The sequence below is a fragment of the Nothobranchius furzeri genome, chromosome 5, assembly GCF_043380555.1.
Source record: "Nothobranchius furzeri strain GRZ-AD chromosome 5, NfurGRZ-RIMD1, whole genome shotgun sequence".
NCBI classification, from domain to species: Eukaryota; Metazoa; Chordata; class Actinopteri; order Cyprinodontiformes; family Nothobranchiidae; genus Nothobranchius; species Nothobranchius furzeri.
Window position 1 is genome coordinate 16,321,224 of NC_091745.1, and position 22,500 is coordinate 16,343,723.

The window sequence follows — 22,500 nt, forward strand, 5'->3', positions numbered from 1 at the left end:
AGACATCCACACATAAACGGGATGGTGGGGATTTTTCTTCCACTTGCAGAGTTTAGTTATCCATTTTTTTTTTCTGAACCCCACTTGATTGTGAACGAGGTACGCGCTAGCTACAGCTAGTCTGTCCACAGTTTCACTCTTGATTCCAAACTTTGGACCATTTCTGCCTTTTCCAATGGTTCCTGTCTTTGCTGACGCTGTGAGCCAGTCGAATGTGTTCAGACTGCGGTGCGCACATTGAACGAAGCTTTTAGGCCTTAATTTCGTCTGCACTTTTTCCTCTCCCTACCCAACCGACTCAAGGAATCCCACGGGCTATAGTCCACTGGATCGCAGTCTGGCCTCTCATCCTTCTGAAAGACAGCAGGAACCACAGCCTCTGTGTTGCTGTGTTCTGCAGCTTGTATGAGATTGTGCTCCATCTTGCTTAAATATGAACTCAAGAATGGAGCCAAATTAATCAGCTAACCAGACCAGTCTGAATCAGCTGCATGACAAGGATTTAATACTTAATTGCAAAATAGATTTTACAAAAATGAAGGAGAAATTAATGTCATAAAATGCTAATGTGTCATCCATTTGCAGGCCTCATTGGATCATCAGGGGCCATTTTAAGAGCATCAGACACTGGAGCACGGTACCGAGACCCATCCAGAGGTCTGCAGGTCACTAAACCAAACCAGCAAACGGGCTCCAAATCTGGAAATTTAAGCCTTTGGTTTCACTTAAATATCCCAATTCTTTAGACTATGAAAGGAACAAAAGTCTTAACTTGTCCAGGAAAACACAATATGTGGTATTTTAGAGAAAAGAAGCTGTGATTGAGGCGCAGACATAAATCAGCCTTTCAGTGGAAACACAGGAGCCCAGCAGAGCAGGTCCATTAGCTCAGCCCACACAAAGAGAAGCACACCTTCATTTCTCACGTATTCACACACAACACACAGTTAAATGTGCAGATCAGGTGGAAAAGTCCTGTAACACGTCACAGCCGTGAGCTTTTAAAATGTTTAACCTCAGAAATTTTATCACAGCTTAAAAACCGAAATAAGAGAAAAATCTGATAATAAATGTCAGTTATTAAGAAAATATATTAAATTATAGTGAAGATGACAAATTCTAATAAAGCATTCAGGATTCTATTGGTGATTTTGCTTTAAGACACTTAAATCCATGAAAGGTTTTTAGGCCTTAGGAAGAATTTTGGAGCATAAAATTACAAATATTTCAGCTGAATTAATTCTAATAATTAAATGATGTATCCAAATTCATGCAGCAGATAAAATAATTAAACAATTGGTCCAAAAGATGTTTAACCAAATGAGATAAAGTGGGACTTTGCTTCAAAAGAGAGTTTCGCGTTAATACTTTTATTTCCAGCTCTAGACCGAGTAAACCTGGAGGATCAGAGGGAGTAAATGGGTTTAAGTGCGCCCTTTTGGTTTGAGGATTTTGTTTCCACCTTCATAAAACTTGCTGATGTGGTCAGAGCCGCGAATCCCGATCGGTCCAAACCCTAAATGACTCGTTCCTCCTGCAGGTCCGACCTGCTGTTAAACTTTATTTGTTTTAACAGCTTCAGTTCTGAGGGATCCACACCTGGGTTCGCTGGGAGTTTGGCTCTTTTGGGTTATTCCTCTTTATTTCTGAATTCAGGACTTACCGATCAGCATCGTGTTTCCAGGACCGTATCCGAGCGTCTCCGGCTCCGCGTCACCTTTGCGTAAAGGAGCTAAAAATTACGCACGTTTATCCCGGGAGAAAAGAGAGGACAAGAGCGCGCGGGCAGGTGGAGACGGCTTCACGGAGTCTCGGATTCTCGGAGACGACTTCTCCTCACGTGTCTTCTCTCTGGGATCCTGTATCCGTTCCCCTTTCGAGATCAATCCAAGCGAACCGGATCTCACCGATGCGCTCCTCCCGCTGCTGCTGCTCCGCTGAAACTGAAGGAGGCAGGAATGTCGGAGGGGAAGCTGGAAGTGCTGCCTCTTCCTCCTCCTCTCCCTCTCTCCTTGCTCTGACTCTCCTTGTCATCCCTTCTTCTCTCTCCTCCTCCTCCTCCTCCCAGCTCCTTTAACTCGTCAGAACTGCGCGGGGAGGAAGACTCAGCTCCTGTTTTGTGTGCAGTCATCATACCTGCACAGCCAGGCAACACATCAGCCTTCATGTCAAACTAACTGGAAAATGTCAGAGCAAAAACTAGAATAAGCCTGATCATAGAACACTTCTGAAGGATGACATCCAGCTACAGCCCACAACACCACCATAAGGCTATGACCACGTTTCACTGTTTGTGTCTTAGCAGTGGCGTGTTCAGATCTTTTAAAATGGGGTGGCCCAGGTGAGGCACAGCTTTGTGCATGGGTGGAACCAATGGTTATGCTTTTTTGTTTTACCCCCAAGCCTTTTGTGGACAATGAAAAGCCTATTTAAAAGTAAATTAGTGTGGTGGTACCTGGGGTGGCCAATCAGATTCCAAGGGTGGCATGTGCTACCCCAGGCCACTCCCTGGACACGCCCCTGTATCTTAGAGAATCAACATAAAGGGAAATGTGAAATTTGCTTCCAGTGATTCATTAGGATCACCATGGTTACCATTCTGAGAGAAACCACAGCTGCAGGAGACTGCAGGTGCTGTTTTAATGCATCATTTGTATTTGTATGGAAATAAAAGATCAGCCGTGTAAACCTCAACCTTCTATAACTGTAAAGCTTTGGGAATGCTTATTTTCTCACATATTTTGCCAAAAGCACACAGTTTTGTTTAATTTGCATTCTTGTAAGTTTGCAACTCTGCAAAATTCATGCCAGACTGATAAAACGCTGCAACGTTTTATGATGAAACATTTGAAGCAACAGGCATCACTACAAAGGTCTGAGGTGAGAGAAGCATCAGCAAATTTAAAGGGAAGGAAATGATTCTTTCCTGAGACAGCTTCCCATTTGTGCTCTCCCAAAAAATTGATTTGTGCGATTGTCAGTGTGTGAGTGCGACGTGAGAGCATGGGCGTCGCACCCGTGGGGGATGTGGGGGATTCAACACCCACACTTTTCCAGCCATTTTGCTCACCTCCACACCAGTCTGGTTTCTCTACGTCGCACTCACTCTGTTTGCCTCATCTCCTTCTTCCCCTCCCTCTCCTGTTTCTCCTTAAACCCGACAGCCGATGTCGGGTTTAAGGAGAAACAGGAGAGGGAGGGAGGGAAGAGCTCGACTGAATTCATAATTTTACATCTTGACATTAGCTACAATCTCTGAGTTTGATAAAGTGAAGAACAACAATTTGCAGAGGTTTAAAACATGCGCGGCGCCAGGTTTTCATTTTTGGATGGGCCACGGTAATTTTGGACGGACCTTAATAAGCAGTGACTTAAAGGGACATTATGGAAGTTTGACAGCAGAGAGAGAGGCAGTGCCACTTTGTCGCTGTTCCTAACGCCTAGCTCACCTAGTAAGATGGCTGTATAGAAATAATAAATGTCTTCTTCATACATTCTCCTGCAATGCCCTGGTCCTGTAGAATGAGCCCTGGCATTTTTACTGTGATTGCCTGTTTTTCTGTAAAATCACAGAAAAAGAGAGCTGCTCGGGTCGAGCAGGCTGCTTCATGCGCGTTCACGCTCAGGCATAGCCCGTAGCATTTGCTATCCGTAGCTTTAGCAGCAGAGAGGGAGGCAGTGCCACTTTGTCGCTGTTCCTAACGCCTAGTGATGAACCTAGCTACATTTCTGAGGACCCTTAGCTACTTTCTGCAGAACTTTCTTCTAGATATTTCCTGCAAATCAGCAACAAAATAGCCATTTTCTCTTCGAACCGTTCTTTGGATTGACGTTGTTTCAGCTGTCATCAAGGATATAAAAGTTACAGATACAAAGGATGTCACTGGTGCTTTAGCTCACCTTGTAAGATGTCTGACTTTTGTGCAGAAGACTTGGGTTTGATTCTGGATGTGGACATAGTTTATTTAGAGTTTCTTTTTTACATTAATGGTATATTTTTTTACAGTAAGATGCCCAAATTTTTATTTGAGACTCGCTGAACGGCATTGAATTCACAGATAAAAAATATGTGGGTTCAACTTTCATTTTGGAACAATTTTTCAAGCAAGGGAAGGGAATGATCTGAGCATGCAGGAGGACTGACCCATCTTAAACCTTTGTCGGCTGTGCTGAAGAGAAAGGTACAGAACCACATTATTTAATTAATTAGCTAGGCATTCTCCCGTCCTCTGTCCTCCGGGCCACCCATGCATGCACGCACGCACACACACACACACACACACACACACACAGGACTGTCTCAGCTGTTATTTTCGTTAAGGAGTGTGCACGTACAGCATGCGCGCCTCGTGCACGAGCCTACGATTGAAGCTGCCGTTATGCTTTTGGCCTGAAGGGGCAATCGTGAGCATAAAAATTCAAAACTCCGTAAAGTCCCTTTAAGTGAAGCAGGCAGGTCGCGCTAGAAAATTTTGTTTAAAAAGACGTCATAAATGTTTCCCCCATCATTTTTATTTCTAAAATATGAAGTAAAACTCCCAATTAAATTTTCATTCATTTTTCATTGATAGGCACCAGAATGCATTACCTGCACTTCTAATATTTACCTCTCAACGTAGGACTCTTTCATAAGGGTACATGCACACCAGTAGTTTTTACGGTTATTCATGGGGCAAAATCTCCGACATTTTTGAAAAAAATAAATACATCCATCTTCCAGTAAAAGCAAAGCATCCCAAAAGCCCACCTCTCCAAATGTGTAAAATGTGCATCACAGCTGCTAGGCGTGCCGCGTGCACCGTCAGCCCAGACAAGAGCAGAGCAAATAGAGAAAGAATAGAGGATAATTGTGTCTGGATGTGGATGGAGATTACATTTTACAGCAGCCTGATCATCATTTAAATACGTAACCCATCACCTGTCTTCTAGTCCATGCTATCAGCATTATTTTAATTGGTGTGTGTGTGTGTGTGTGTTTTCCACTTCAAACACTGGTCTAACCAACCAGCCCAGTGTGCCCAGTAACATATTAATGTTACAATTAAACAGTTTCACTTCATGTAGGCTAGAAACATTTCACCTGCCGTGGCCCGACCGCTTCTGCTCCACATAAACTTTGTACGTGATCAAATGTCTCTACAGGTGCTTTCTGAGCTGAAGAGGCTATTCTGCCTCAGACTGGATGCGTCATGCGTGTCCATATTAGAGACAGGAACAAGCGCTGTTCAGCCAAAGTTTCATAATCAGAGAACATTTTTCCAAGTGACACATCCCTCAGAGAGACCGGCTTTCCAGACCGCTTCAGTGGGAGGAAATCTTACCGCATGCGCCGTGGTTCTGCACTGCAAACCCCTCTACAGATCTTCAGCCCACTGTCCACCATGGGCGCTCCGAGCTGCGCTGAACACATTGTCCAGTACCAAGCTCTGATGTTCTGATGGGAATCTTTTCTTGATTTATTTAGTTACCTCCACAATGTACGTAACTATTAAAATGTCAGCTCATCTGTGTGTGCATCAGTGTGAGTCGGGGTTATTCTTTCAAAACAACCAACATCCTTGAGGTTATCCGTCAAAATAAACAGTCAAATGGAAATATCTGTAACCTGCCATTTAACTGTTTTGCCTTCTTGTGAAGATTGTTGCAAAGAGAAACAATTAAACCTGATTAACCCCAGAGCCACGCGCACTGCGCTGTACTGACTGTAAATGAGGGGAAATGATTTAATCGGATCCTTTTCTTTTCAACACGGTTTAATGTAAAGTTTCATTCAGTACAAACTTTAGTTACACCAATCTAACGAGACAGAGCCTGGATTTGTATTCTGAACAGTTTAAACATGTTTAAAACGGAGACACGCGTGACGCGTCTAAAATTCGCACCTGCTCCGCTATTATGGAAATTAAACTAACAAGATGAATAACATAAACTTATTTTAGGCACAGACAACATCCCCCACACTTTTGAAAAGCTTGCAACGCGCCTGCGTGAGAGTGATGGCTTCTCACAGCCGTCTCTCTTGTCACTGTGCTCCTCCTCTGTGTCTCCTCGTGTCAATGCATCTTTTCGGTGAAGCTGACACGTTTTCTGGGATTTGCAGTTGACAAGAGGACAGGAAGAGACAGTTTGAATTTGTTCAGATGATTTGCGTGTGTGTAGATGTCGACTGCTCAGAGCCTGGGTTCTGGAGCTGCACCAAAGCGTATCTCTCAGGGTGTTATCAGGAACATAATTACAGCATTAAACTGCTCACTCTCCAGCTCTCGGCTCAATTCCTCTTCTTTTCCTCTTCATCCTGCTCCCCTCCACTCCTTAAGTTGTGTGTCTATCTATAGTGGAGCACCACATTTTCCATATTCCTACAGTTGCTGGTTTTACAGAAATGCCAGCTGCCACACTTGTGCAAAGAAAAACCAACACAATGTGTGTTTAGCATACAGCTCATCTGTGCACGATGCTCTTTATCAGGCAGTTTTTTCAGAGTGTGAAAGTGGAGCACGACAACTGGGACAGGTTGTAATGATGCGATTGCTGATGAAGAGTTCCTTTTAAACTGTGAAGTATTGCCTGTGACAGGGTGTCATGTGGGGTGTGAGCTCCCCATCCAGGTTTCTGTTCGCCGCCGCTCACAGAGGAAGCAAGCGGACCCGGAAAGTCTCCCTGGAGGCAGAAAGGAGGACACGGGGGCAGCTGGGCCGTCCTGCTGCCTCGTGCCAACCGCCGCCCCGCGGCCATGCATGTCACAGCCTAATTAGTAAAACTGGAACGGCTCCAAGCTTGACATCAGTGAGCTGCAGCCAAAATGATTCGTTCTAGCCTTTTTGTTCTACAAGCTAAAGAACTGAAATGGTGCGTCCACTTCAGCAGGACTGTTGGAGAACACGTTCCTTTACAAGACGAACCAGTGGCTGCTGCAGCTAGCTAACATTACATAAAAGCAGTTTAGCTGAATCTCACTCAGAACATCTGTTGGTTGCTGAGTGAGCAGGTGAGTTTTTTTTTTACTCTTTAAGTCAACCCTATCTGTCAGCCCAATTTAGGATGGCTGCCAACCTTAACCTAAGCACAAACAGTTACAACCCAGCCAGTTTTATGGATATAATGCCACATTTGGGTGTGGACATGGGCGTAATTTTGGGGGTGCAGGGGGGCCACTTTTTCCAAAGAAAATTTTTGTCCCTTGCGCTTTTTAACGTCCAAAATCAATATTACACTATATTAAATAGACTAGTTGAGCACTAGGACCAAGAGTTCAGCCTGAGATCAGTGGACTCGGTGGTCTCCTTTAAAAACCAGCTGAAGACTCACTTGTTCAAGCTGGCTTTTGTATGACCTTCTCCACCACTCTCTCTTTATTCTGCTCTCCCCACCTATTCCACCTTCCTCGGGATCCACTGATTTCCCTCTTTCCTACTCACTCTCTCTCTTTCTTTACATTTGTTTAAATCACAATTGTCTATTTTTGCTCATTTAAAATATATTTTAACCATTTTCTAAATTATTTCTTATATTTTTACATTTTTTGTTTTTGTGAAGCGCCTCGTGATTTTTATCTTGAGAGGCGCTATAGAAATGATGTTTTCTTCTTCTTCAGCTAGAATCTGAAAACTAGCATTTGGTGTGCAAACGTGATTTAAATTACTCAATAATGATACCAATAATTTCTGGTGGGCTCAATAATCATGTCAACTGCAAATGAAAAATCAGAAGTAACATGAAGGATTTCCATGAGCCAACGTAAACTTGGGACTACACTATGACACGTACGCTGCCGCTGCATGGATATAACACAGCAGTCAAAGAAGCCTCTGGCTTCCGTAAACAAACGCACGCATTAGCCACACTTTACAATTATAGTAGTTTATAATAGCACAGCAACACTCAAGCAATGAGATTAAATAAAAGACCACTTACAGATAGTCCTGATGTACTTCCTTTTGGTTCTTCACAAAATATGGATGAGACTGCCCGCCGGTGGCTTTTTTCGCCGGATACGGAAATAGACAAAATTTCACTTAGGCGTGGAATATCCTGTTTTCAGAAGGCTGTCGCAGATAGTTGATCAGTAAACACAAGAAGAGCGACTTTAGAGATGGAAATGCAATGTTCTGTTTTAGTCGCCAAAGGTCATTAACCACACATAATCAGAGTTGCTTTACATTAGGTCACATAATGGAAGTTTTAGGGATTTAGCAAAACACTTGTAATTCCATCATTTACCATCAAAAAATAATTTAGAGCCAAGATTTTTAAATCCTTAATCAATTTTCCGAAGCTTGAGAGATCACACATACAGCAGTTTAAAAACATCTGTATATACTAGTTTTCAGGGGTGGACTGAGACAAGAATTCCCGTCCAGGAATTTGATACAATCCAGCGCAGAGAAAGACTTTGCTGCCGTCTACTCGGAGCAGTCCCATTGTTCTTCAGAGCAGACTAGAGTGCTCATAACACACTACACATGGTAGGATTATCAGATAAGATTATCTTTAGAGCCATTATAGTAATCATGGACATTCTTAAGATTGCCGGTATGGAAGGAGCTGGTCATAAATTGGTGCCAAGAACTCGTCGTGTGAACCGGGCTTTGGTTTGAAACTCTGGAATGAAACATTGTATCTTTAACCCCTACTTCACACTGAAAGCATCAGCGGAGCAGAGCGGTTTACTCACAACTTTCCCTGCAAGCCAGTACACACCGGGAGAATCTCAGGCAGCTGAGCGGCTTCTCTGCTATGCTCTTCACTGGTCACGAGATCACTAAATCTCTCAAGACTTCAAAGGTCACAGCTTATTTTTGCCATCTGCCTTTAAACCAAAATGAAGGAAATCTCATGTGATATTGACGTTTGATGTCATATATGTTGTTGCTCCTCTCCACTGCTAGAATTAAAGTCATGAACACGCCACTGCCCTTCTGGAATGATGCAAGGAGCAAACAAGCCGCTAGGTCACTTGTATTGACGTAATCTACTTAGAAATGAAATTGCATCTTTGAAATAGTATTTTATTTAGAAAATTACTGGAGGTTTTACACTGAAACCGAATGATTTCCTGTCTGGCCCTTTGTTAACTGCAAAAATTGTCACGTCCCAGAAGCAGCTCACAGAAAAAAAAGAACGTGATTCTATTTTTTTGCGGCACGGTGAGGTGTGCCACGTCTGGGACAAATTTTTGCATTGTGACTGGTTTGAATCACCCTCATGGACTATAATGGATTCTATTTGAAGCCATGACATTTCGCTGATGCTTCCAGTGAGAAGCAAGGAGATCGGAATGATAGTTAAAACATTCATTGTTGCTCCCAATTAACATCAAACAAATGTTTAACCCTCCCACTGTCCTAATGGGTGTGACCCCACGAGGAAAGTTGACCATTGAGCAGGGTTGATGGTTTATCCCTTGGGTCCATGTGGCAGGGGTGAGGAGTGATCTCCATCCCACCCCTGCCACATGGACCTCAAAGGATAAACCATCAATCCTGCTCAATGGTGAACTTTCCTCGCGGGGTCACCCATTAAGACAGTGGGAGGGTTAATTAGTGCTCCTAACACCTGAGCGGGTCTGGGTGGGGAACTGGGGGCTCGGGGTGTGGGGGTGGCCGGCCCCATGTGGGGATCTGGGCGGGGCCTTGGGGGGTTGGGTCCTGACATGTATGCTGCCGAGAAGAAGGCGGGAACATGTGGCCTGGGCTCAGGGGCCTCAGGTGGACCGTGGCTCCTCTGCTGTCCCATCACAGGGGAGGGGGAAGTCCAGGAGGGGGAGGACCCAACCTTACCTGGATGTCCTATGTCTTATATATTCTGGAAGTTGTGCAAATGCAGGGATGGGAGTAGATATTCTGCTGCGGTGGGGCTGGGTTGGTGACCTCGGACTCCGTGAGGCTCTATGATGCTGCTGCTTTGGGCCCTGGCAAGATGGGCTGGGGTATCCATGCCCTGGGTGGCATTTTGGCAATAGAGGTGCCTATTGAGGCCAGTGGGGGCGCTGGCTCCCTGGAGGGCTTAAGTCCAACCAGCCATTCCTCCCCATCCCCCTACATTTTTCTCCTCCTGCTCCCTCACATCATCACACAAACATGCACATAGGACCTTGGGGGGCGGACAAGTCAGGGGGTGCGGGAATGGACTCCATTTCTGCATTCCTGTGGCAGACTGCCCCCCAATTTTATTTGCATCTTAAACAATTCCACCAACGACATTTCACGCAAACACACACTTAGGGCCTTGGGAGTGAGTACATTCAACGGCATTTGGCAGGAGGATTTTTCAGCCTCCTCCCGAGTGCCGGTGCCCACTTCAAATTTTAAACTGCTCTTAGACAATGAAGGCTGTGGGTGCAAGTGGGGTGGTGTGGTGGCATCAGCTGGCGTAGGCCAGAGAATGCCCGCACTGCCCGCTCACCACAGCCATGGAATACACCTCAACAACATGTACTAACACCATATTGGAGCAGGCGGAGGGAGACTAGGGGTCTTAGCACACCTCTGTTTTCGCTTGGCTTCCCGGGGCTGGAGGCTAGGAGGGAGATCTGGCCGTCTGGTTGGGGTCTGGGGTGGTGGGTTGCTTTGCTCAGCATTGGGCAGGGGAGCCTGCTCATCAGCACCCCAGCAGAAAGGGTCGAACTCGGAACCAGTAATGGTTGTACCCCATGTGCAGCAGTACTGGGCCCAGAGTGAATAGGGTGTGTATGGGGAGCATGAGTGGGTGTCTGGCATGCTTTTTTGTAAATCTTAGGTTGTATGTGTGTGTGAGCATGAGGGAGAGAGTGTGTGACTGTGTCTGTGTATGACTGTATATGTCAGGTGGGGCCTTTGACTTGACTTACATCTAAATCTATGCCGTTACATCTATATTTGATGGTTTTATATTTTTTTATAATAAGCTAAATTAGATGCCATAAACTAAAAATCTTATTCTTTGTTTTCATAATCCATATTGAAAAACTCTAAAACCTGCTAAATACTGATAAGGTCATTGCAGTGGAGAATTTTAACATTCATGTGGACATTGAAAATGATAGCCTCAGTGTAGGTTTTCTTAATATCTTAGACTCAGTTGGTTTATCCAAAGAATACATAGCTCCACCCACTCATGCCATCATACATTAGACCTTGTGCTGACATATGGCATAGAGTGTGAGGAAATAATGATCTTTCCACACAATTCAGTCCTGTCGGACCACTTTCTGATAACCTTTGAGTTTATTATAACTGAGTTCTCGAGACATGAAAGTAAATTTCACTATAGTCGATCTCTATCTGACAACAATGTTGCATCTTTTAAATCAACTGTTCCATCTTTACTGTCCTCAGCATCTCAGAGGAACGTAGCAGAGGGCAATATTCACAAATTGATGGTCTAGTTCATAATGCTACTTCTTTAAGTGAGGCATCACAGGAAGTTGGCTCCCTGGTTAATTTCTGATCAACGTACTTTAGAACAAAACTCTAGAAAATTGGAGAGAACATGGCGCTCTACACACCATGAGGAGTCCTACTTATCCTGGAAAAATTGTTTTGTGCTTTATAAAAAAAAGCTTCGAAAAACTAGAACTGCTTATTTCTCAGTGTTAATTGAGGAGAATAAGAATGATCCAAAATTTCTTTTCAGTGCAGTTGCCAAACTTACACAGAATTATAGCTCTGAACCATCTATTCCCTTAGCCCTCAACAGGAACGACTATGGGATTTTTCACAAGTAAAATTAATTCTATTAGAAACAAAATCTTTAGCATCCTCCCTAATGCGATTTCTTCTTCCTCAGTAAGTGAGGCAGCTTCAGAGGTAACTGTAGAACCTAATCTGTGTTTGAACCTATTTGATCCAGTTGAGCTTTCAGAGTTATCAAAAATATTAGCTAATATTGGTAAATGGATACGTACCACAGGACCTTTACTAAAGTAGCCTTCTCTGGATCCAGATGACCCAATGAATTATAGACCAATTTCTAACCTTCCATTTTTATCCAATGTCCTGGAGAAAATAGTGGCCATCCAAGTATGTGAGCATTTAAACACTAATGCTCTGTTTGGGGAATTTCAGTCTGGTTTTAGAGAGTATCACAGCACTGAAACTGCATTAGTGAAAGTTACAAATGATATTCTCATGGCCTCAGATAAGAATCTTGTGTCTGTTCTAGTCTTGTTAGATCTCAGTGCTGCCTTTGACACAGTTGATCACAATGTTCTTTTAGAAAGACTTGAACATGTTGTAGAGATCAAAGGAACAGCGCTAGGCTGGTTTAAATCCTACCTGTCTGATAGATTTTATTTTGTAAATGTACATGACAAATCTTCTTCATACTCCAGGGTTACTTGTGGAGTACCATAGGGTTCAGTGCTTGGACCAATTATTTTTACTATATATATATGCTCCCATTTGGTAAACTCATTAGACAGCATGGGATAAACTTTCACTGTTATGCTGACGATACCCAGTTATATCAATCCATTACCCCTGATGAACCTGATCGGTTAGTTAGATTACAGGCTTGTCTTGAAGACCTAAAAAATAGGATGACTCAAAACGTTCTGCTTTTAAATCAAGACAAGACTGAAGTTCTCATTTTTGGACTTGAAATTCAGAAAAAGAAATTGCTTGCTCAGTCAATCACCTGACCTGAATGGTGTCAAATAAATCTCCAAGAACAAAGTAAAGAACTTTGGTGTTATCTTCGACCAGGACATGTCATTCAAATCCCACGTTAAACAGGTTTGTAGGATTTCCTTCTTCCACCTTTGGAATATTGCTAAGATTAGAAGCATCCTTTCCAGGAGTGATGCTGAAAAACTAGTTCATGCATTTATTACATCAAGACTGGATTACTGTAATTCATTACTCTCAGGAAGTCCACAGAATGCAGTGAAAAGTCTTCAGTTTGTCCAAAATGCTGCAGCTAGAGTTCTGATGAGAATTAAAAGGAGAGATCACATCTCTCCAGTCTTACCTTCCCTACATTGGCTACCTGTTAAATTCAGAATAGATTTTAAGATCCTTCTTCTCACATATAAAGCTCTTAACAATCAAGCTCCATCATACATCAATGGTCTGACTGTTCCATATGTTCCTAATAAAGCACTTTGCTCTCAGACCGCAGGTTTACTGGTGGGTCCCAGAATGTCTAAAAAAAAGGATGGGAGGCAGATCTTTTAGCTATCAGGCTCCTCTCTTGTGGAACCAGCTCCCAGCCTTAGTCTGTGAGGCAGACACTTTGTCTACTTTTAAGACTAGGCTTAAAACATTTTTATTTGATAGGGCCTATGGTTAAAATCTGATGTTAGCCTAAATCTGGACAAGTGGGGGAGTAGAGGGAGGTGGAGTGTACAGTCGGTAGACGGCTCTCCCTTGTCCTGCCTCCAACATGCCTCCATCTAAAAGGTTAGGTTATCCAGTTATCTCTGTAGTTATGCTGCTATAGGCTTAGACTGCTGGAGGATAGACTGACCACTTTCCACACTCTACTACTTTCTTCTACAGTCTGCTCTTTAACTGTATTATTTCCTGCTATTTCAGCTGTTAACTTTACTTTCTCTCTAAGTGTTTTTCTCCCCAGAAGAAGCTACAATGATGTTCTGCTGAGCTGTGGTGGCCTCATGGAGAGGGCCATCGGCTTGAACACTGCTACTAACCACTTAAACTTTCTCTCTCTCCTGATAATAACTTTTTGCTTTCCTTGTCATTGAATGTGCTACTGCTAGTTTACCCGTTTAATTGTAGATTGACTAGGATAAATACAATAAAGTTTATCTCTCACCAAATAGAATATTTACTAAGAAATCACAATGTAGCCATAGGAACTCTACTTGGTTTGTGTGTGTGTGTGTGTGTGTGTGTGTGTGTGTGTGTGTGTGTGTGTGTGTGTGTGTGTGTGTGTGTGTGTGTGTGTGTGTGTGTGTGTGTGTGTGTGTGTGTGTGTGTGTGTGTGTGTGTGTGTGTGTGTGTGTGTGTGTCTTCCCCATCCCCATTGAGTCGTGGTGGATGGCTGCTTATACTGAGCCAGGATCCTCTGGAGGTTTCTTCCTGTTAAAAGGGAGTTTTCCTTTCCACTGTCGCTGCATGCTTGCTTAGTATGAGGATTGCGGTAAAGACACTGACACCAGTCAGTGACTCGATGCAATTTACTGATTTTTACTAAATGGCTTAATGAACTGAACTGTAATGGAACGTTTACTGTGTGAAGTGCCTTGAGACGACTCTTGTCAGGATTTGGCGTTTTATAAATAAACTTGAACTTGAAACTTGAACAAGATGTGGTCTAACAATGGAACAAACCAAAGTGTTGGTTGAAGAGTTCCCTTTTTCAACATCTCAGAGCCTTTTTGATGGCACGGCATGTCTTAGTCTGTAACAGCATGAATGACATGTATCAGCATTATTGTCTGGGTTCTCCCTGGGTCATCCATAGTTAAATGGACTTATGCCATAATGTCTCTGGAGACATTTTATAGGTGATCTCTTCACTCTGATTGTTGGCTTCTGTTCTCCAGCAGTCTGAAACAGCATGTTAGCTATTTTATAGATTATTTGAGCCTCCTCAGAAACCTAAATGCAGAAATGCATGGAAAATGACATTTTCTAAGCTTTGTTGGACTGACATGGATGGATGCAGATAAAATGATGTCGTACATTCTGTTTCTCTTTGTAAATGGAGTCCAACGGGCATGTGGCTGCTGCTGGTGGACAGTTGATACAACGGTTGAGTTGCTGTGAGCTGAGTATCTATGGTGATAAGTGACGGACCCCAGAGAGAGGAGAAGGTCAAGCTGTCACTCTCAGATCTAATGAAATTGTATCGGTTCTCCACAACAAGGTTCTTTTCTCTACTTTTCACTTGTAGACACATGCTTTCCCAGAATGCAAAATGAACTTTAAGTCATAAAGAGTGGAAATAAATAAACCCAAAGCTATATTTGCATTTGCATATTTACAGGAAAAGAAAGTAGAAAATATAAAACATGTTGGTGACTGCAAAGATCCAGTTGTATATCAGGTCTCTGTAATCTGAATCTAAAATTCGATCGAATGATCCTGCTGGTGTGGGTGGGGTGTGCCGTTGGAGAAAACAGGGTTGAGACCTGTTTCAGGAAGTACAAGTCAGCTGGAATAGAGAGTAGCTTCTCTTCTCTCTTCTGATAAAAACAATGTAACTCTACTACTGGCCCCTTGAGCTCTGCATCGTTGATGTTTTATCTTCACAAATAACATAAGCCTGGAGGCGTTTCTGCTGCGTGGTGGAGTTGCTAATGCTAATGGTTAGCTTCAAGTAGTCAAGACGTTCTCTGCTGTTTTCTTGGACGCTAAAACAACAAAAACCTTCCCCATCATGAGTCAAGATGGGTGAGTCCATAAATGTTAAGTGACAGTGACGTAGATCTGTCAGGATTTTCTAATCCTAGAGTTTCACCATCGTTTTTCTATCATAAGCTAATGCAGGAGATAGCTGTAGGAGACTATTTTCATGTTCAGCCTGCATGAAAAACCCAGATTGACTGATTATTATCAGAAATAATCATCAAAAACATTTTTTCGGTGATCCACACCTTTAAGATGAATGAAGACAAAGTGTGAAAGAGGAGATTTGTGCCATCACCTGAGCTGATGACAGCTTTGTAATAAGTCATATAGGTCTAATTCCATGGGACGTGTGATTACCACTGATGTCTGTGCACCCCCACCACCTCCTTCATCTCTTCTTCATGAAACACTCACAGATGACAACACAGATGACTCTGGCGTTATGTCAGAGTGCAGCCAGAACCCAAGCATATCGATGTTGTATCAAAGCACCTAAATTTCCTGAAATTCATAGCAGTTCATTTGTTTGTATTCTATAAACACTTCTCTTACCATCCATCATTATGGTTCAGTTGATTATTTACAAGCTAAAGACTCCAGCAGTACCACGAGGCGCCGCTGGTGCATCCAGGGCTCTGGTCCATCAGGAATTTCAGCACCTATCGACTACTTGACTTCTTCCAGGGATAGATTTAACAAACTAAGCACAATGTTCTTCATCTGTCATGTTCCGACTTTGTCAGAGGACAGTTAACAGATCAGCTCAGTAGAATTGAGCCAGATGTATTTTCTTAACTTGAGATCCCGACAGCTTGCTGAATAATTATTGAGTTGATTAATTCCTCTGGCAGAAGTTTGAACATCCTTTGATTTGTTGCTAAACTCATCTAGAAAAATATCTTTCTTTCAGTTAAAGCCATCAGAAGAACAGAACAAGAAGAAGAACAGGACCCTACCTGAATCCAAACATAACAGGTGAAACCCAGATATTTAGATTATGGTGCAACAGTTCATGTATCTCCGTAATTCTACTTAAAATGTTAAACTAATATGCAAGATGGACTTATTACTTACAAAGCCAGATATTTCAAGCCTTTATTTGTTATAATTCAACATTCAAGATGATTAGAATAAAAGGCAGTGGCGGCTGGTGAAAAATATTTTTGGTGGGGCTGTGCTATTTTTTTTTTTAAACAAACTTGTGCTTTCTGAGCTTTGTGCACAACTTCACTATTTCCTGAATTAAGCACAGCTCTTTTATTTCCTGTCTTACATTATTGGACAAAGGGATTAATCCACGTGTGTCTGACTATTGGCACGCTGCCTTGCGGACCAAGGTTGAAAAATACTGCATTAAATTGCACATAAAATAACATGACCATATATGGTCCACATCCACATTACTGTTTGTGAAACTAACATACTGGAGAATTTCATCACAATAATATTAAATAAACAAGTATGTACCTGATCTTTTGTATACTGTTGTTGAAGCTCTGGATGACCCTTGTGATGGAGACAGAGTCAATGTTCCTCTTCTGCAGCTGGTTGAACAGCATGTCCACATTTGGCATGATCTTGTGACACAATGCCAGCAGAAAGCCGAAATCTTCTTCCTCCAGCATTCTCACAAAGCCTCCTGCCTCTCTCTCAGTGACTGGATCAAAGTCATCCGAGTCTCTGATCATCTGGAAAAATCTGAGGAGGTCATCCTTGTGCTCATACACTGTGTTGACATCTCTCTCTTGGACAAAATGTGCCGGTTCTGATCCACTTCTTCATTGTGTTTCTTCACTGCAAGCCTGCGTCCCTCGTCTCGAGCTGCATGGCAATCTTAGCTCTGCCTAGCATAGCTAGCTTCACCGTGTTGTCCATGTGTGCCCGGGATAACTCATGTTTCTTCACCTTCTCAGAAAAATGTTTCATGTCCGTAACTCCTGACTCAATCCATGCCTCATCTGTCACAGTCGTTTGGAAAGCAAAATAACGCATTAGCGTGATTGCATCCAGCTAGCCAAGCCTTCCCAGAAGCCTGGTGTGTACAGTTTACCTCTCTCCTCCTCCTGCTGGCTTATCTTTACGTCAGGCTGATCTGGTCCAAGCTCTTTGACATTAAGTTTTTCCACCATAGTTCTCCTCTCGAACGGATACTGGAGAAGAGACCGAACTGAATTCAGTGGCTGCTGAGATCCGGTATCCATGCTGGTTGTATCACTGGCGTCCATCTGCGTCACGACCACGACCGTCACGACCAAAAACGTGTTGGAGTAGCCGAGACTCTCCGAGATCTACCGAACAGCAACGAAAGCCTTTGGCGGTAGCTCTATCGCCCATCATGCTTCTGAAACAACGTCGACGCTGATTGGATACATTCCCATTCCTACCGGTTGATTTTCTTGTCAGCAATTGGCGGACTGCTTTCGTGCTGTTTGGGCGATTGAAAAACAGCCCACAGCCTTTCTGTCGGCTCCACAGCTCGGCAGAGAGCTTCTGACCAATATATATATATATGATTTGTTTTTGTTACAAAACACACAATTAACTTAGAATATGTGATTATTGTTAATTTTATTTATTCATTTTTTAAAATAAAAATTAAAAACACCGGGGAAAACTGGGAGGGCGGCGCCCTATCGCCCTCTACTGGCCAGCCGCCACTGATAAAAGGTTCAATATTATAGACACAAAGTGTCACACTCTAATCAGCTAAAGAATCCAGAACACCTACAAAGGGTTTCTGAGCCTTTAGATGGTCTCTCAGTCTAAGATCAATTACTAAAGAACATTTGCACTATATTCTAATATTTCCATTTTCATCCGTACATGTAACATTTCTAATGATTTAATGTTCACCATTAATTAATTATCCATTCACCACTCGTTTACAGTTGATTCACTGTGAATTAATGATCAGTTCACCATTATTTTATCAGAACCAAAGCACAAACTTGAGCCTCTGACTAAAATGTGTTAAAAAGAAGCTTTTTAATAACTTATTCCAACAATTTCTGGATGTCTGTTTGACAAAAACTGTATCAGAAATCAGGTCATTTTATTTCTATTTGAGACCGACTATCGTAAAGGACTAAAGGAATGCAAACATGTTTGAACAGGGCTTTTTGTATTTTTGTTATTTGGCGTGACCTACGTGGCAGGACGTAATGAGTGACAGGCTAATTTATGGACAAGAAAAGAGGAAAGCTAGCTCCGTCTCTGCGGTTCTGAGCCACTGGCCACCTCATTAGAGCTCACTCTGCCAACCTGCAGCCGAGGCTCCAGTAGCTAATGACTGGCAGCAGAGCTTAAGAGCCAAACAACCATCCATCATTTTTCTAACAGTTCTTCTAAAGCAATAATGTCCTTTTTTCTTTTTTAATCTATCTCATCTTCTACTCCTAACTACAAAACAAGCAGTTTTTTTCAAAAATCCCCATCCTTTAGACGTCCCTCCTTCTACTTCTCTCACAGACTCGCCTTACTTTTAAAGTCTGACACTAAGCTGCGGCTCTGTAAGTTGACGTCTCCCTCTCTCTGAATCCCTGTGCCAATTTGCCGGATTCAGTGGCATATTTTTTCCTCGTCGGCTCTCACTGGACCAAAATCTCTCCCAGCTTCTAACTCTGACAAACAAACAAATGAATTGAAGATCACTGGATGAGAACACCCTCAGAGCATAACAGGCCGGCCGGCCGGCTAGCTGATGGACTGGCAGAGAGGCAGACAGGAGGGTCGACACGCGATTAAAACAGGGCTTGCATTCATTCCCATAACAACAAATAGACAAAGTTTCATTCAGTCTATAACAAAAATAATAAAAAAAAACAGCACGATAAATCTTCTTTAAGATTTATTCAAGCATAAAAAAGAACTTTTATTAATTGTTAAAGATTTGAGCTGCTGCTGTTTTGCTGTAAATTATCTTCAGGCCTATTGGGAGGCTCAGTAGAAATGCTAATTGAAACTCCTGCAGAAATATTTTTGAGTTTTCAGATGAAAACAAAGTGATTATCATTGCTTTCCTCACAATAACAAGGTTTTCAGTGTACAACTACAGAAAAAATTCTGGATTTTAATTGACTATGGATGTTTGAACTCTAAAACTTCACAACTTTTTATGACCTAAAGCATAACATGTCTATGTTCCAGGTGAAATGTATATATTTGTACAAAAATTATGCAATTAAATAAATATAGTGTCTTAAAACTGGTGCATTATCCAATATGTACCACCAAACATGTACTTTGGTTACTTGAGGCTAACGTAGCTGGAAGTGTTAGCAAACAAGAAGCTACTTCCATCAAGCCAGGGAGGAGCAAACAGGAGAGCATCATTTAAAGTAAGGCCTAGTCCACACGTAGCCAGTTTTTTTTAAACGAATATCCGCCCCTCCAAAAACTTGCATCACACCACCTCGTTTAAAAAAAACTGTCCACACGTACCCGGATAGATACGTTGTTAAGGACATGCCAGACCTGTAGGCGGCAGTACTTCCCTCGTTCTTAACCTCGTCCTTCGTCTGTGGTCTTCCGCAAGGAGCAGTAATTCCGCTTGCAAAAACAAACAAGCAAAAAGCGCTTGGACAATTGATGGATCGGGTAGTGACAGAGCGCAGCTCTGAGGAGAGGGTGCTCGCTGCAGAACTACAAAGGCGGAGCTGCACCATAAGGTGGAGCTGCACCAGAGTCAGCCCCGCCCATTCACGCAAACTCAGCCTAGCCCACTGACTTCCGTTTTTGTTTTTCAACTTTATCGCAAACTAACCTGACTCTCATGAATTACGGCTGTTACTAGTTTACAGTCGTTAATGCTATGTTCTGTGCTCCAATTAAACAAGATAAATATAACTTGCTACATGACAAAGTCTGAATATATCCCGAAATGAAAAGGTTTCTTTTAGCGAATATCTGCCCACAGCCGCTCCAACAAAAGTTGTGTAGAACAACATTTGACATTATTATTATGTGAGTTCTGGTAGTCCAGTGGCAAGATTGTTTGACTTGAGTTTTGCTTTCCTCTCAGCTGATGCTGGTTCGGTTCTCGGTGGGGTCGGCAACAATCTATTTTGCCAGCTGAAACATTTAATTTGTTCATATTTTAGTTGTAATGTTCATTTTCAGCAAAATATTTATGTCTCTACAAGTTCTTTGAATTTGGTCGTTCCTAAACAGCATTTTAGTTGAAACTCTGCTCACAAATGGACTCACACTGGCTAAATAAACGAATGAATAAATAAAAAAACACATTAGTCATTATATGTTAAACGGCATACCAATAAATTGTTGTAAACATAGTACTGGCAAGTGTAGCTAGAAATGAGGAAAAGGGGTTATAGAATATTTACACTACTGGGAGGCGAACCTGCGCAAAACTGCATGTCAACCTGACACCAGAACCACTACACCACCACATCTTGTAATACTTGTGTGGCGTTGCATGTTATTGTGCCATCCAGTGTGTCTTTGTAGACGGGATGTATGATTTTTCTGGCGGTGTCTCAGTAGAAGTCGTTTCAGAAATAATTTGTCAGAAAATTCACAGAATATCCAGATTTGAGAACCAAGACCAGACCCGCTTCGGGGGAGGAGACCAAATTGAAGCTGAGATGGGAAGAAACTGCATGAATGAGGCCAAAAATGGCTTTGGCGTGTTTCGTATGAGGAAATGACAATATAACATGATTAAAAGTTCCAAAAGTTAGATTTTTAATTATATGGAACCTTTACAAAAACTGTTCAATTCACTTCTCAACTCCGTCCCCAATCCTGCATTTTTTAGCTATAACACCCTCTTTGGTTCCAGAATGCTATAAAGTCTGACAACTGGAAGGAATTGAACTGACTCTGATAGAATGGGCGGGGCTGATTCTGGAATGGGTGGGGCTGACTCTGGTGCAGCTCCACCTTCTGGTGCAGCTCCGCCTTTGTGGTTCTGCAGCGAGCACCACTTGGCTCTGAGGGCTTCCATGCTGTCGGCTAGTGTAAACACAGGTCGCACACGTGATGTCAGCATTTTTTTGTCGCGGAAAGTGACGTTGCGGACCTTAAAACTCCGGTTTTGTCTGTCCACACGCAGACACCCAAAACGGAGAAAACGCAGATCTTCACTTTGGTCGGAGATTTTAAAAAGATCCGTTTTCGTGTGAAAAAACTCTGTTTTCGTGTGGATGACAGGCCAAAACGTAGACAAAAATCTACGTTTTGGCAGGTGCCCGGCTACGTGTGGACAGGGCCTAAGACACAAAACTCCCTGTTCCTGAGTGTGGCAGTAGAGTTGATTCTGATTCATCTGCTGTAAAAGGAAGCAGCGCCACTAGAGATCCACGTCACCAGGATGCAGCAAAGAGTTAATGGAGAGTTGATCAAAGTGGAAAAATGTGGTTCAATCATATCCACGAAACCCCAGATGATCACAAACAAAGGGTTTTTAACTTTTTGAAGGCGACCTGAAAAGAATTTAGCACAATAACCTGGGATCCAGATTGGTAATCATAATGACGCCACATGGAAATCAGCCATAACCAAGAGGAAGGCACTTCCTGGAGATAGAAGGCACTGATATGAAGGATGTCCTCGTGATGCACAGAGGGTTTGCACTCAAGTCCAGCACACCTGGACTGTACACTAAATGACCGGAGGGAGGTTGAGGACTAGTGCGTATCAGACATATTATAATGGATGAAATAAAAAACATCTTGGGGTACATCAGTAGGAAAGCCCTGCTCAGTGAACGTCTCCGACAGCAAAAACTCAGGAGGAACTATCATGGAGAGATAAGGGCCTGTACTGCATGTACCAGAGGCAGACCAGGACAGCGTCTGCTGTCCAGAAATCCTAACAGTAGCTAGAAAAGCTGGAGTCGAGGACAATACTGAGGTTCTAGAGCAGCAGGGCCAGGGTCTTCCAGACCAGCATCCACAATCCAAACTGTGTAAAGACGTCCCAAAGACAGTCCATCATCCGCCCTTCGTTTGTTTGTCCATCCAGCTGAGTGAAAAACATGATCATCCTTTTATGTTTTGTTTTCTCTTTGGTAATAATCTGAAACAGTTAACACAGCAGAGTGCATCGTTGACTATAAGTTTCCACTTCTACAGCCTGGCACCACTGAGCTTTGTCTTTATTCGTGTTAAATACTTGGGGCTTCCTGTAAAACAAGCTGCCGTAGGCGGAACCACGGTTGTTTAATGACCGACAGAAGTAAATG

The 22,500-nt window shown here is 42.8% G+C and overlaps 1 protein-coding gene across 2 annotated transcripts in view; it reads right to left on the reverse strand.

Moving 5' to 3' along the window:
- The window catches only part of znf385c (zinc finger protein 385C), a 443,520-nt gene that overhangs the window by 231,054 nt on the left and 189,966 nt on the right, over window positions 1-22,500 (reverse strand). The window contains exon 1 of one of the 2 annotated variants that reach the window (XM_054735706.2): window positions 1,664-2,205. The exons of the other annotated variant lie outside the window; for it this stretch is intronic. Coding sequence (XP_054591681.1) covers window positions 1,664-1,673 — 10 coding nt within the window. The 5' untranslated portion in view covers window positions 1,674-2,205. Of the gene's footprint in view, window positions 1-1,663; window positions 2,206-22,500 lie in introns of those variants that run through there. 2 annotated transcript variants of the gene reach the window in all.